We start from the raw sequence: 16,555 nt of genomic DNA, 5'->3' as shown, positions 1-16,555 counted from the left end.
CCGCGGAGTTCCTCCAGTCATGCCTGTGTGAGAGGGAGGGAGGGAGGGAGAGAGAGAGAGAGAGAGAGGCACACGGAAGGTGGATGTGAAATTTCACCTGCCTGTTTCAGTGACAGACACCCGCCGCCAGTAAGTGAAGACACCCCCATCTGTCTCCCCCTCCTCTCCCTTGACTCCCCCACCTTTCCCTCCCAACTCCAGTCCCGTCCCGACCCCCTGGGAAACTGAAGGGAGCAACAATTAACTGCTGCCTTCCCGCTGAGTTAAAGATTTCCCACGGTAGTAAGATTATGTTAGTTGCGCCCAAGTTTAAATTTCCAACGTGTGTTTCAGAGTAAATCAAAAACTGTCTGAATCAGCAAGTTAGACAAAAAACGCTGGAGTAACTCAGCGGGCCAAGCAGCATCTCTGGAGAAAAGGAATAGATTCCATTTTTGGTCGGGACCCTTCTTCGGGATGATTGTAGGGGGGAACTGGAAGCAAGAAAAGACCAGGTCAAATCAGGGCAAACAACAGATGACCTCAGCAGGGTATTTTGAAGAGGGGTCCCGACCCAAAATGTCGCCTAACCCTTTCCTCCAGAGATGCTGCCTGACCCACTGAGTCACTCCAGCACTTTATGTCTATATTTGGTTCCCTGATATGCCAATTGTTGGCTAGGGATAGTGTGATCCCAAGAGGGAACCAGCGTTGCAAACCTTGGACTGGTTAACCGACATTTACTGCATGGGGGAGTGGGGGGGGGGGGGGGGGGGGGGGGGGGGGGGGCAGGAAGTAGTCCCTTTTAAAAGATTATAGTTATTTTCTTGAATCACACATTAACATAGCTCATGAATAAGTTGATGTCCATATGTGGATTCAAATCTTTATTTTTTAAATTCAAACAGAAGACAATTTTTACTCTCACCTTCTGTTCAATCCCACACAGAAGGAGAAATTCAAGCTTGTTTGAATTTTCTCCCGAGTCACCAAGTTACACGAGTACCTGCCGTTAGCGCCACGGTGGTCCACGAATGCCGTACGGTTATCGCAAGAGGTTCCCACGATGTTCAACTTTGGTTAACTCTTGCGTCAAGTCGCCCCGTGAAAAAGGGGTTTAAGACTATCATGGTTCAATTGTCGATAATTCAAGACTCCTGACATGCATAAGGATGGCATAAGACATTTAGGGAATAATTTAACCTCTCTTTATTTGTGTCCAATCTGTTTCAGTCACATTTCAATATGAAAGCAATAACTTTTTTTTAAATGAAAAACTATTTGTATTGTTACACCATTGGGAATTCCAAAGATTTGCCAGAATATGAGTTTGTGGCAATTTTGTGGGTGTGATGTGACAGTGAGAAGTTGTTACACCCATTGAAAGATGTTCATTTCTGAGTACAGGGTGGTATTCATGAATATGGGATGGCACAGTGGAGCCGCGGTAGAGTTGCTGCCTTACAGTGCCAGAGACCCAGGTTCGATCCTGACTACGGGTGCTGTCTGTACAGTGTATGTATATTCTCCTTTGTATGTTCTCCACATGACTGCTTGGGTATTTTCCGATTGCTTCGGATTCCACCCACATTCCACATGTAAAGGTTTGTAGGTAGATTGGCTGTAACTGTCCCTAGTGTGTAGGATAGTATTGGTGAATGGGGTGATCGCTGGTCGGTGGGTCGAAGGGCCTGTTTCCATGCTGTATCTCTAAACTAAACTAAACCACCATTGGTTGAGTGATCCTGGACAGGCAAAGTACCCCCAGCACTTCTGTTGCTGCACACCGTGTGTCGTCTGCCTCTGCATTCGGCCCAGGTAAATAGATTCAATCTAATTGCCCCTAATTCCGAAGGCTGGACTTGAATGTCAGCAGGACTAACTTGGGTAAAAATATCTTATTATAGGTAAAGGGAAGAGATGTGGCAATTTCTCAAAGTATGTCTTTCTGCTGTGCTTAACAAAGAAGGTATTAGAACTAAGTTCAAGTCAAAAATTAAACTCTAGTGTCAGTATGCTATGCACATAAGGCAGCTTCTTTTAACAGCTGAACTTTGAAGTTTGCAATCAATTGAATTTTTTATATTTTGCCCACAGTTCCCTGTTTGGTTTTGTTTTCATTTATTATTTATTGTGTTTCCTACATTATAACAGTGCCAACACATCAAAGTACTTTATTAGCTATGAAGTGCTTCTGGAACATCTTAAGGTTGTGAAAAGCAACGTAAAATACATCAAGAGAGTACTGTATTTTCAGCATAGAAGCAGACCATCTGAACTGCCCAGCCTATGGTTAATACTGTCCTCCATACCAGACGCTGCCAAATGTTCTTAGTCACTTAACATATCCTTCTCTTTCTTTGCGTGTGAAGTCAAATTATATTTATGGGGACTTTATGTTCCTTGAGGTGGTAAGCTTCATATTCTATGAAAAACTATATATGTTCCTCCTCTGCTTCCTTATAAATAGGCCCCAAATTATTCACTTCAAATAGATTGGGTGATCTCAACTACTATACCAAGATACTATTCTTTACCTGTAGATGTATATGGGAGAGCTGGTGGTCAATTCAATTGCAGATGTGTGCATGTTAAGGATAGGACGTATTCATGGTGTAGAAATGTAGAAAATAGGAAGAGAAGGTGGCTATTTGAATCTTCAAGCCCGCTGCACCATTTTATGTGATAATGGCTGAACGCTGTCTCGACAATCCTTTGCAATCCTCACACTCTGTGTGGACTTTGCGGTCCAGATGTATGTCTACCTCCTCATCAAATACGTGCAGTGGCTTGGTTCCCCATCACCTTTTGTGGAATTCCAAAGGCTCTCTACCTTCTGAGTGATGACAATTTTCTTCATCTCACCTTTAATTGTCTTACCCTATATCCTGATGTTGTGGTCCCTTTTTCTACACATCTGCATCAGATTCTCTCTAGCCCTGTCTGATTTTTGCATGTGATCCAATTTTTTCTAAACTCAATTTCTTCACAGCCAACAGTTCTGCCATCCCTGGAATTAGTCTGGTGAACATTGACTGCACTAGCGCTGTGGTAGTTCTATACTTTTATTAAAACTGTGCAAACCATTCAATGAGAGGTCTCACCAAAACCCCAAATAGTTGTAGAAAGACATCCTAGTGCCTGCATGTCAATTCTTATGTTTTTCATACCTGTGCCTTTCCTGCATTGAGTCAAGGTGCAATGTTGTGATCAGAATAATATATAAGCCCGCTTTAAAGGTTCTGCAGTAGTCTTGTATTTTTGCAACACACCAAATTACATTTGGGAGCAATATTATCACCGTATAGCCAGCTTTCACACACAGCTATTACTTTACTTTTGCCTGTACTTTTCCATAATCCAAAAGCAGTGATTACATTTTATGGCATTAGAAATGTCTGCATTGCAGGTGATGAGCTAGTGAAAGAATTTAGCAACAACGTGACAATATACACAATCTTGATAATTTTTTTGATTCTGGGTCTAAATTAGTGAATGTGTGGAGATAAAAGCTCAATTTCTCCTGTGTTAGTCTACAGTCAAACAAATAGATCAAATAGAATAAGTTGACTTAAAACTTTAGTCTATGTACGTCGTACACAAGAAGAAGAGGTCTACAATGTGAAATGAGTTAATGCAGTCTCAAGTTATACCTTGTGGTCAAATGTTAAATGTTACAAAACTGCCCGTAATTCTGCTGAAATTCACATTAAATTATGCAACAACATTCGTACACCATATGAAACTAGAAAAAAAAAATGTGGAGCGCATTTCAATATTTCACTCGAAAGTAAATGAGATGGAAATTTTCTGATGAATCACCAACTCATATTTCAAATTCATAATGTACTCCAAGACATTTGCTATCCTGTCCACATAGGTTAGTATGAAATAATTCAGCAGTAGATCATAAGAACATTTGGTGTTCAAAATAGACATAATCATAAATCTACATTAATTACCAATATTTATCATAACATTACTAGTTGGTAGAATTATTGAAGATCAGTTATAGTATTCATTGAGTATTGGGACAAATAATTTAAGGTAGACAAAAATGCTGGAGAAACTCAGTGGGTGAGGCAACATCTGTGGAGCGAAGGAATAGGCGGCGTTTTGGGTCGAGACCCTTCTTCAGACTGATGTCGGGGAAGCGGGAAAAGAAAGGAAGAGACGGAGATAGTAGGCTTGTGGGAGAGCTGGGAAGGGGAGGGGAAGGACAGAGAAAACAAGGACTACCTGAAATTGGAGAAGTCGATGTTCATACCGCTGGGGTGTAAACTACCCAAGCGAAATATGAGGTGCTGCTCCTCCAATTTGCGCTGGGCCTCACTCTGGCAATGGAGGAGGCCCAGGGCATCAAAGTCGGATTCGAAATGGGAGGGGGATTTGAAGTGCTGAGCCACCGGGAGATGGTTGGTTATTGCCAACTGAGCGCAGGTGTTGGGTGAAGCGATAGCCAAGCCTGCGATTGATCTCACCGATGTAGAGAAATTGACAAATAATTTGCTGCTTTCTCTTCTTCTCTTCTGTTCTCCTCCCACAACCTTTTATGCAACAAAAGATTGTGAAGTTTCAAGATAATTGTACTACTTTTAATATTACTGTAACAAGCCTGCAAACTAACATAGGACTTGTGCATTAGCTTGGAAAGTCTAAGTAAAAGGAAGTTGTTTTGGCTTGTAACAAATAGCTTTCCTCTGTGACTTGCACAAGAACGGATGAGAACCATTTTGACACAGATTAATAAAAAGCCACATCCTTGGATTGTGGGATATTTTAAAATCTGCTTGCACTTGATGTCAACTTTTATCTGGCCTGTGTTTTAGTGATATAAAATGTCAAATCTAGTCATTTACATTTCAGGTTCCAAATGCGCCAACACTAAGATGGAAAAATATTGGAATAGAATTCAATATTAGTTGGAGTTTAATTCAAATTGGTGTGAGTTGTTGCTTTTTGGGAAGTCAAACCAGGACAGCATCTTCTCGGCAAATGGTCGGGCCTTGAGGAGGGCAGCAGAAGGATCTAGAAATATAAGCGCAAGTACCTGGTAGAGCTTCTGCCTCACAGCACTTGACCTGACGTGCTGTCTGTGTGGGGTGTGCATGTTCACTCTGTAATAGTGTGAGTTTCCTTGGGGTGCTCTGGTTTTCTCCCATATCCGAGAGACATACAATTTGCAGGTTATTTGGCCTCTGTGAATTACCCCTAGTGAGTAGAAAGTGTGGAGAGAGTGGGATAGCATAGAATATGTGTGAACGGGTGACCAATCATCAGTGTGGACTTGGTGGACTGAAGGGCATGTTTCTAGGCTATATCTCTAAACTAAACTAAACTGCATAATTCCCTGAAAGTGGTGCCATTGATGAATAGGCTGGTGAAGAAGACTGGATAGACTTGGTTTGTACTCGCTAGAATTTAGAAGATTGAGGGGGGATCTTATAGAAACTTACAAAATTCTTAAGGGGTTGGACAGGCTAGATGCAGGAAGATTGTTCCCGATGTTGGGGAAGTCCCGAACAAGGGGTCACAGTTTAAGGATAAGGGGGAAATCTTTTAGGACCGAGATGAGGAAAACATTTTTCATACAGAGAGTGGTGAATCTCTGGAATTCTCTGCGACAGAAGGTAGTTGAGGCCAGTTCATTGGCTATATTTAAGAGGGAGTTAGATGTGGCCCTTGTGGCTAAAGGGAACAGGGGGTATGGAGAGAAGGTAGGTACAGGATACTGAGTTGGATGATCAGCCATGAACATATTGAATGGCGGTGCAGGCTTGAAGGGCCGAATGGCCTACTCCTGCACCTATTTTCTATGTTTCTATGTTTCCAGGTTTTAACATATTGTCCTTCATTAGTCAGGGAATTAGGTATGCAAATTGGGACAGTTGTACAAGACACTGGTGAGGCTGCACTTGGAGTATTGTCACCTTGCTTTAGGAAAGATGCAATCAAGCTAAAAAGAGTGCAGAGACATGTGACAATAAACTGAGCTTGACCTTGAAAACTTGAAGAGATGATTTGCAAGGATTTGTGAGGACTTGATGGCCTGGGCTATAGGGAGAGGTTTGGCAGGCTAGGAATTGCTCCATGGAGAGCAAAAGACTGAGAGGTGATCTTTTTGAGGTGTATAATTTCGAGAAGAATACATAGGGTGAAATCAGAATCTTTTTCCCAAGGTAGGCGACCATGAACTAAAGGCACAGGTTTACGTTGAGAGGGGAATGATAGAACAAGATAGAACCATCTGTACGAGGATGTAATTGAGGCAGGTACAATAACGACATTTGGATAGGAATTTTTTTATGGGTCAAACTCTGGTAAATGGGGCTAGCTTCAGATGGGGTTTCTTGATCAGCATGGATGTGTTGGGCCAAATACCCTGTTTGTGTGCTGCACGACTTGAGTACAAACCAGAAGAGACCTGATTCTATCTGAAAAAAATAAATGGGAAAGCAGTCATTGGGAAACTCAGAAATTTAAGACACAAAAAGGAGGCCATTCAAACTGTTATTTGCATACTCATGGGAGGAGGGAAATTAAAGTGAGCCGGTGCTTGCCTCTCATTATCAGGTCTTGGGAGGGGCCGGTAGAAATACAATACAATACAATACTGTTTATTGTCATTTGAACCTCAAATGAACTTCAAACAAAATTTGGTTTCTGCAATCATACACCAAGAAAAGAACCGACACACACCAACACAATTTACACAAACATCCATTACAGTGAATCTCCTCCTCACTGTGTTGGAAGGCAAAGTCTTGTCTCTCCCCTGCTCTCCATCCTTCTCCCGATGTCAAAGCCCCCGGCGGGCGATGGTAAGTCTCGCGGCCATTAAGTCCGCGCCAGGCGATGCAAGGCCATGCTCTGGGTCTTGATGTTGGAACCCCCGGCGGGCGCTAGCAAGTCCCGGAGCCATTAGAGCCACGCTGGGCGATGTAAAGGGCCTGTCCCACTTACGTGTCCTTGGCACGCTAATTGACGACGGTCCCGCAAAGGTCGCGTGCGACTTCATTCGACCGCACAACCGTCTGGAGTACCTGACGTCATTTGAAGATGGTCTCAAAATGCTGGAGTAACTCATTGGGACCGGCAGCATCTCTGGAGAGAAGCAATGGGTGATGTTTCATGTCGAGACTCTTCTGCAGTCTGAAAGAAAGACCTTGACCCGAAACATCACCCATTGCTTCTCTCCAGAGTTGCTGCCGGTCCTGCTGAGTTACTCCAGCATTTTGTGACTATCTTCAATTTTCTTGGCCCTGCTCTGGGAGTAGAAGTGGGGACGGATCCGGACCGCAACGCCGTGAGCCCCAGGCTGAGCTCGGCAATTGTTTGCCTGCTTATGCCGCTGTTGAAGCTGAGACGTTGCGTCGAGCCAGGGTCTTGGGCCTGTCGCACTTTGGCCATCAGTTCCATGACAGGCCGTTGCTGCACGAAGATTTTGTTTGCTACAAAATTTCGGAGCCCCGCGCGATGTTGCGCACAACTACATACCCCTCCGCGCTTCTCAGTGGGACCGGCCCCACGTGGCCATATGATCCCATTGCGCCTCAACGCGAGCACGAGGTAATTTGCATGCCAAGGACACATCAGTGGGACAGGCCCTTAAGGCCCCACTCCAGGTCATTTTCAACCCCGCAATTCGGGCGGGGGAAGTTGCCGTTGCAGGAGCTCCAAAAAACGGTCTTCCACCGCAGCTCCCGATGTCACCGCCCACCGGGCCTGCGGCTGGAGCCTCCGAAGCTGAAGTTGTGTCACAACCACATGCCACCACAGCTCTCCATGCTCTGAAGCCGGCCAGCTCCATGAACCCACTACAAACTAAACTCAACGGGACAAAAAAAAAGACAGACGGACTGCAGAGGCTGCTGCAAAGTCGGTCTCGCCGCCCACTCTTACACCTGGCTGATAAAAAGTTGAAAGGTCATAAGGGGTCGGAGCAGAATTAGGCCATTCAACCCAACAAGTATACTCTGCCATTCAATCATGGCTGATCTATCTCTTCCTCCGAATCCCATTCTCGTGCCTTCTCCCTATTACCCCTGAGACCTGTAGGATGAGTGGTGGAATTGTACTGTGGATTTTGTAGTAGAAAGACTGTTTGGAAAGAAAACCTGTCCTATAAAGCCAGCTCATTTGTTGTCACAGATGGTCCATATGAATTGGAGGGCAGGGTACAATTTAATAGTGAAGTTGATTAAATTATCGGGTTCTGCATGGATGCAGGTAGCAGCTCCAATGCAATCATCGATGTAGTGGAGATAGAATTTTGGATTGGTGCCAGGATGCATTTGGAGCAAGAATTGCTTGACATCATCTTAATTTTGGTTCTCCAGTTTTCAGTGTATTAACCTAATATACTCTGTGTTCTGTTAAGAGATTTTGGTGGTTGTAAAATGGATAAATGGTATCAGCCATTTTTATATGCATGTGGTTAACTATAGCTTTTAAAGGAGATATAAGCAGCAAAATGGTTTCACATGGTGTGGTTGATATATGGAGAAAGTCGCTAAGTACCAGAGTAACTTTCTCCAGTAAATATCTGGAATGTGTATTATATAGCAACTTTAATGTAGAAGTAAAAAAACCCAATGGTACATACAAGCAGGCATACTTTGCTCATCTCGTTGCACCTATAACTGCACAATCCAGAGAAAGTTATGCAAGGATTTGCCAGGAACCTTCCACTTTTACTTGGGGTGTCTACATGGAATGTTTTTTTAGGAACACATTGTAGTAAGTCTCTCCCACTAACATCAGATCCAAGGTCCCTAAAGAACTCTTCTGCTGCACCACCAGCACCGCACAATACATAGCAATCTCACTGAACAGCTGACTCAGATATCCAAACAACAACTCGACTCCTACAATTGGCAAACCGCAATTAATCGGCAGCATGGTTGTGGAGATTTTTCTCAAAATGGCTCAAGCACAGCCCTAGCGTAAACCAATGGTTGCCTCTGAAAACTTCACTGCCTGTAGATTTTTGAATGGAAGTTGAAAGATAGACTCCGCATTGTAAATTGTTAGATTGTTGATTCACCAGCCTCCATTGCAAAGCCCAGGCAGGAGGGTGTGTAAGACAACTGAAATGAAGGAGAACATCATCAAGGAGAACATACTGGCTTTGCCAGTCTTGAGAAATTGGACCTAATCACCTTAGGTTTCTCCAGAATCCTGCCTGTACCCAGACAATCGACTTACCTAGAGATATGATGTTGTGATTCATGGAAAGGAGATGAGGAGGAATTTCTTTAGTCAGAGGGTGGTGAATCTGTGGAATTCATTGCCACAGAAGGCTGTGGAAGCCAAGTGAATGGATATTTTTGATTAGCATGGGTGTCAGAGGGTTATGGGCAGAAGGCAGATGAATGGGATTGAGAGGGAAAGATAGCTCTGATTGAATGGCATAGATGTGATGGCCCAAATGGCCTAATGCTGCACCTTTAACATGAACCTATCAACTTAATGAAAAGTTAATGAAATGTTAAGAGCGGTTAGCGCAGCGGGAGAGTTGCTTCTTTACATCCCCAGAGACCTGGGTTCGATCCTTACTACGGGTGTTATCTGTATGGAATTTGTACATTCTCCCGTGACCTGCATGGGTTTTCTCCAGGATCTCCAGTTTCCTCCCACACTCCAAAGGCATACAGGTTTGAAGGTTAATTGGCGTAGTATAATTATAAAATTGTCCTGAGTGTGTGTATGAAATGTAAATGCAAGAAAAGAAAGGAGCATGAACGAACATTCAGGGTGGGGCAAAACAATGCCTACTTGCCATGCAACGGGAAAGTGGGAGTTGAGTCTATGATGACTGACAATGTGATCTGATCTATATACATATACCTATATATGATTGACACATTTTTTTGTAATGCATCTCAATTTTTAGGGCAAAGTGAAAGCAGAACAAATGTCATCATTTTATCAACCAATAAAGAAAACAGTCACTGAGTCCTGCTAATTATCGTGCATTCCAAGTAGGTTCACATAACATCTGTGCTACAGGAAAGATTATTGATCAGAGGAATTAACACTGAAAATTATCTTTTCAAAGGCATTAGTTCTCATAAAATAATTAAAATGTTCCAAGTATTATGCAGATTTGACATTTAGTAGGATTATTGTAATTTAGGAGATGTTTAAGGAAATATAGAGTTTAATTGCAGTGGATTCTTTACTCATTTTTATTCCTACACAGGTATTAGTTAAGGGCAAAATAGAGAAGTAGGATTAATTCTTGTCTCGTATTTCTTTATAGTAGTCAGACACCAGCTGTCTAATTGGAAGTGTTATTTTCTGAGGCTCTGAGTGTTGCATTTGGGAGTATGGAAAAGGGAGATCAGCTGTGGGGCTAGAAGGTATTATACAAATGCTTCTGAGCAGAAATTTAGACTGGCTAAGATGACACCTGCACAAATTTCAGTATCTTTATTAAAGTAGGAAAACCATTAAGTCTACCTCAGGCCTCAAGAGATAAGATTCCATAGCTCATAAATTTGAACGGATTTTATAGATTCAGGGAGTGAGTAACAGCCTTATAATGACACTTTAGAAATTTAGATTCAGACTTTTGTTAATAACTCAGTACCAACTATTATCTAAGTAAATCTAAATGCTCAGGTCCTAGTTGTAATCTTGCAGCCCTTTGTCATTTAACACTCTTTATTTTGATGAGGGTTAACATATTTTCTTTCCATTGCACAATAATGAAAGCAAAGTCAATCCTACATCAGTGAGCACCCAAAATTTTCTGGGCTCTCATCTTCAGACCAAATTAGATGGTTTGCTGTATTGGCCCAGTGCCATAACAGAAATGATATGCTCTGTGATACACAAATAATGGGATGTGAACTACAATGTGCTTTGAGCAGTCACTCACATTGTTTCACTGTTCTCCATAAACCTCTGCACAATATTAGCGCATCAAGATATTATATTCAACAATAATCTTATTAGGGATTAGCGAGCACCATGCTGAATGACAACATGGACAAAGGCACACAAATGAACATGAACACAACTACAGGCAGGATTAATGCATGAAAGTTGCTACAGGATAATTCTTATGTGTGTTTATGTGTTGCAGGGTGATGCAGCTATTAGTGTTTATGCCTTGCTGCTCCAGCTGTCTGTGTTCAACCTTGAACTCAGATGTCGTGTGTATAAAGTTTGTGCCTTCTCCCCGTGACCACAGGGTTTTCTCTGGATGTTTTAGTTTCCTTCCACATTGCAAATAAGTGCTGCTAGTTTAATTGTTCAATTAACCTGCATTAAATGATCCCAAGTGCTGTGAAGTAACAAAAAAATAAAAGTGAGTTGATCGGCATGTGAACAGGAATCCAATTTCAGAATTGAGGAAAGGGGTAAATGGGATGGCCCTGCTGCAAGCCAGCATTAATTTATAGGCAGAATGGCCACATATTTTGTAATAAGCAAGTAAAAATGAATCGATTACAGTTGGCACCAATTTTAAGGTATACTGGACTCGCTGAATGTCCCTATCCAGCTATCTAGCAAGTTAAACAATTAATCCAATAAAGACCCGTAGACATGAGATATCGTTGAATCTTTACTGTATTCAACTGTGAAACTGTAACATACAAGCAGAAAGGGAAACCGCATATTTAGTAATGTTATACACTTGGTAAACAAACATAAACTATGATGCCACCACTAAATACAGTGCTGTTATGTAAGAAAACAGCCAGGGCACATGAAACATTCTTAACTGTGTTAATAATAGCAATCCTGCACAATAACGTATAAAGATGCTGTTACGCAAACATAATTACTCACAGACAATGCGTCTAACAAACTGGTGCGGTGGGATGGCAGTAAATTACGCACAGGAATTACAGTCTACGCCATGCGGTACTCTCCCTGGGCTGGGCTTCCTGGTTTATGACAACTTCTTGCCTAACAGGAAGGGTAACTCAAAGCTGTAGGAGCCTGAACATCCAGCAGGTGGCATTAATACCTGTAAACAGAAAATGGTCCAGCACACTCCCCGCCTGGGGTCTCCCAGACCCCATGCAAATTTCCCATTTAACCCTCAGAGTCCTTGGGAGACAGGAGGAGAACCACTTTGGTGATTGGGCGGATGTAGAGCTTCTGGGACGGACCGTGATCCGGGGTCAGCTGGGATGTCATCCGTGGGAACGAACCTCCACTGATGAGATGACGAAAACTGATGGATGCGTTGGATACGGCTGTGGACGTATGTGTAAACTGCCTTGACCGGTTACAGATGTACCCCAATACTACTTTGCTGGCCGTGTGGTAGATGATGTCGTCCATCTCCTTCGCAATCGTCTCTGAGATTTTGACAGCCAAGACCGCTGCGCACGATTCTAGTCTTGGAATAGTGAGCTCTGGCTGGGTTGCCAGCTTTGCTTTGCCAAAGATGAAACCCACCTCCGTCATTCCGTCTTTGATGATGACCCTCAGATAGGCAACTGAGTATCTTGGCTTGCCTGATGCGTCCGAGAACAGATAGAGCTCCTGTTGTAGCATGCTCAACTTTGAGAATGTGGTGTAGGGCCGTGGAATCTGTCGCATCTGTAGATCCTGGAGCGCGTCCCTCCGCTTGGGTAGGTCTATGTGCTCCACTAAGACCTACATCGCCAACAACTACCCGTCCCAGATCCTGCTTCAGGGCGTACGGGGCATTGTTGGGACCATTAATTAGTTTCCTCACTTTATGCACCTGCAGAATATCTCTTCCCAATAGGAGCAGTATTTTGGCGTTTGGGTCCAGTGGAGGAATCGCGTTGGCAATGCATCTGAGATGGCTGTGGTGACGCGTAACGTTGGGAGTGGGGAACTCGTCACGGTTGTTAGGCACTTGATTACATTCTAGGAGTGGAGGAAGAGGGAGCAATGTCTTCTCGTCCACAGACTTCACCACGTAGCCGCAGGCTGTTCTACCTGCAGTCTGCTTGAGCCCGGCACATGTCCGCAGTGAATATGGCTTAAGATTGCCGTTGATCCCAAAGATATTGAAAAACTCAGATGTTGCAAGAGAGCGGTTGCTCTGTTCATCTAAGATGGCGTACATCCTGCGTGCCTCTTGGCGACGTCCTTCTTGATAGACTGAGATGAGACATATCTTAGCGGATGCTCTCGCGCTGACCCCATCACCGCACACATCTGTGCACGTGGAGGTGATCTCCTGGTTTACTGCTACCTCTTCCTCCCCGCCATGCTCAGATGCGGGGGGAGATGGCTCGGAGTTCCAAGGGGCTGGGACTGGATGTAGAGCAGAGAGGTGTCTGTCACTGTCACACTCGGTACATTTCACTTCCGCTGTACAGTTCTTGGCGAAATGACTTGTGGAGGAGCAGCAGCGGAAACAAATGGAATGTTCCATGAAGGAAGTGTTTGCAGTCTTCCAGGCTCTTTTCTCTGAAGGCTCTGCACTTCTTTAATGGATGAATCTTGGCATGAATGGGACACAGCTTGGATGGGTCACTGGTTTTCTGTGTCTCAGGAGCTGTTGGAGACGCTTGTGTCCTGTGGACGGAGACAAGAGTTTTTCCATGTCTCTCTATGTTTTCTCTCTGGACGATTGCTGGACAAGAGAGGCAAAGATTGAAGCTGGGATCCGTTCTGGTTTTTGCCTCTGCATGGATAAAGTCGGCAAACACTTTAAGTGGGGGGAAAGAGATGCGGTGGCGGCGTTTATAATTGGATCCAAATTCAGTCCACTTTTCAATAACCATATAACCATATAACAATTACAGCACGGAAACAGACCATCTCGGCCCTACAAGTCCGTGCCGAACAACTTTTTACCCTTAGTCCCACCTGCCTGCACTCATACCATAACCCTCCATTCCCTTCTCATCCATATGCCTATCCAATTTATTTTTAAATGATACCAACGAACCTGCCTCCACAACTTCCACTGGAAGCTCATTTCACACCGCTACCACTCTCTGAGTAAAGAAGTTCCCCCTCATGTTACTCCTAAACTTCTGTCCCTTAATTCTGAAGTCATGTCCTCTTGTTTGAATCTTCCCTATTCTCAAAAGGAAAATCTGGTCCCCATCAACTCCGTCTATCCCTCTCATCATTTTAAAGACCTCTATCAAGTCCCCCCTTAACCTACTGCACTCCAGAGAATAAAGACCTAACTTATTCAACCTTTCTCTGTAACTTAGTTGTTGAAACCCAGGCAACATTCTAGTAAATCTCCTCTGTACTTTCTCTATTTTGTTGACATCCTTCCTATAATTGGGCGACCAAAATTGTACACCATACTCCAGATTTGGTCTCACCAATGCCTTGTACACTTTTAACATTACATCCCAGCTTCTACACTCAATGCTCTAATTTATAAAGGCTAGCATACCAAAAGCTTTCTTTACCACCCTATTTATATGAGATTCCACCTTCAAGGAACTATGCATGGTTATTCCCAGATCCCTCTGTTCAACTGTATTCTTCAATTCCCTACCATTTACCATGTACGTCCTAATTACTTGGATGTTATAAGAAAGCTTCTCAACGATCGGTGCAACTCCCCTGGAGGTATCAAGGTAAGACAACCCAGGTAGATACTCATCGACCTTTGCCGCTTCGATTTCTGACAGAAGGTCCCCGAGCCCACGTAGCTTGTATGGCTCTTTGATGATGATCCTGGGAAAGTTATCAAGCTTGGTAAAGAGGGCATGCTCAATAGACTCAGGTGAACCATACGTTTCTTCGAGCCTCTGCCAAACCATCTTCAAACCTGCTGTTGGATTCCTCATGTTGACAGCCTTAATTCTTGTTGCCTGCTCCGAGGATTATTTTCCAAGCCATTTTACCAAAAGATCTAGCTCCTCTCCGGGTGAAAGGCCCAGGCCTGCTATGGCATTTTGGAAGGAGGATCGCCAAGCCCAGTAATTCTCAGGCTTGGCGTTAAAGGCCGTCAATCCTGTTGTAACGAGCTGGCTGTGGGCAAGGTATCTGGCGAGGTCCATGGTGGTGGGATTGATATCGTTGGTGGCTTGAGGAGAGTTGATAAAGCCGCTGTGCAGAAAGGTTGCCGTTTGCTTTCTATCCTCCAATTTAGGCTCCACGTTTCCTTGCACATTACTGGGATTGTGATGCCTATGAAATGAACTGGCCAGATTAGATTTAGTCTGGTGAACGGGCGGCAATGGACAAAATACTATGCTACCACTCTCGATATCATAATCAGTGACATGTTGGCTTGACTTTATGCTGGCTTGCTCTATGACGTATTCCAGAGTACACTCGTGCTGGTTTTGAGGGTGAACAGGGCTCGGTGATCTATCACGTGACCCTTGTTCTGCTAATAAACCTGCTTCTATGGTGTTGGCCTCTATTTTTCATGCTTCCATCTCTTTTTCTTGCTGCAAGGCCTCTAAGGTCGCCTGAATCCACGCAGCGTCGACCTTCATATCTAGCTCTCTCTGAACGAATGCTGCTCTGGATTCGGCTGCTTTTGCTTTAGCCCGTGCTTTAAGGACGGCCATGCTGGCACTGGAACTGGCTGCAGAGCAGTAAGAACGAACGCTGAGGGACTTGGCTTCATTCTGTGAAGCGTTGTCTTGGTTGCTTGTTGCCATGGCGTTGAGGTGTGGACGGACAATGTGATGATGTGAGCCACCCTGTAGTACAGCTTGTTGTGGTGCTGTCTTTTCACTATAGTGGACTCGCTGAATGTCCCTATCCAGCTATCTAGCAAGTTAAACAATTAATCCAATAAAGACCCGTAGACACGAGATGTCGTTGATTCTTTACTGTAGTCAACTGTGAAACTGTAACATACAAGCAGAAAGGGAAACCGCATATTTAGTAACGTTATACACTTGGTAAACAAACATAAACTATGATGCCACCACTAAATACAGTGCTGTTATGTAAGAAAACAGCCAGGGCACATGAAACATTCTTAACTGTGTTAATAATAGCAATCCTGCACAATAACGTATAAAGATGCTGTTACACAAACATAATTACTCACAGACAATGCGTCTAACAAACTGGCGCGGTGGGATGGCAGTAAATTACGCACAGGAATTACATTCTACGCCATGCGGTACTCTCCCTGGGCTGGGCTTCCTGGTTTATGACAACTTCCTGCCTAACAGGAAGGGTAACTCAAAGCTGTAGGAACCTGAACATCCAGCAGGTGGCATTAATACCTGTAAACAGAAAGTGGTCCAGCACATAAGGACTACCTTGAAACATTTGGTAGTATGTTACTCAAAGCAAACTGGCAGTTGGAACGCTGAGCTCAAATGTTATCCTCATCCTTCAAACAGGGTGTGATTGTAACCTGATCTTAATTTTTTGAAACATTCAGTTTTTTTAAAGTGGCTTTGTAACCAGAGACATAAGATGCATACTTACCTTGAAATGTGCATTTTGGATACTAGTGAGGCCTTCAGATACAAGGCAGCATGAGCTGTTAAATCATATTGCAGTTCAAAACCACTGAGATGAAACATCTCCTGCTTTTTCACTTACAAAACAATGTGTGGCATATGCCAATATTTGTTACAATAAAACATCCTAAATACTCCTTCCTTGCTTTGCATGTTTATTGAAACATTAG

At 43.6% G+C, this 16,555-nt stretch overlaps 2 protein-coding genes across 5 annotated transcripts in view; one reads left to right on the top strand and one right to left on the bottom strand.

Moving 5' to 3' along the window:
• Window positions 1–16,182, bottom strand: part of LOC129710961 (uncharacterized) — a 32,625-nt gene extending 16,443 nt beyond the window's left edge. The window contains exon 1 of the mRNA XM_055658288.1: window positions 11,782–16,182. Coding sequence (XP_055514263.1) covers window positions 12,227–13,354 — 1,128 coding nt within the window. The 5' untranslated portion in view covers window positions 13,355–16,182 and the 3' untranslated portion in view covers window positions 11,782–12,226. The remainder of the gene's footprint in view (window positions 1–11,781) is intronic.
• Window positions 1–16,555, top strand: part of LOC129710935 (cadherin-18-like) — a 757,826-nt gene that overhangs the window by 452,093 nt on the left and 289,178 nt on the right. The window lies entirely within an intron of this gene.

The sequence above is a fragment of the Leucoraja erinacea genome, chromosome 2, assembly GCF_028641065.1.
Source record: "Leucoraja erinacea ecotype New England chromosome 2, Leri_hhj_1, whole genome shotgun sequence".
Taxonomy (NCBI): domain Eukaryota; kingdom Metazoa; phylum Chordata; class Chondrichthyes; order Rajiformes; family Rajidae; genus Leucoraja; species Leucoraja erinaceus.
The sequence above is the reverse complement of the archived record's forward strand: the minus strand, read 5'-3'. Positions and strand labels throughout refer to the sequence as shown.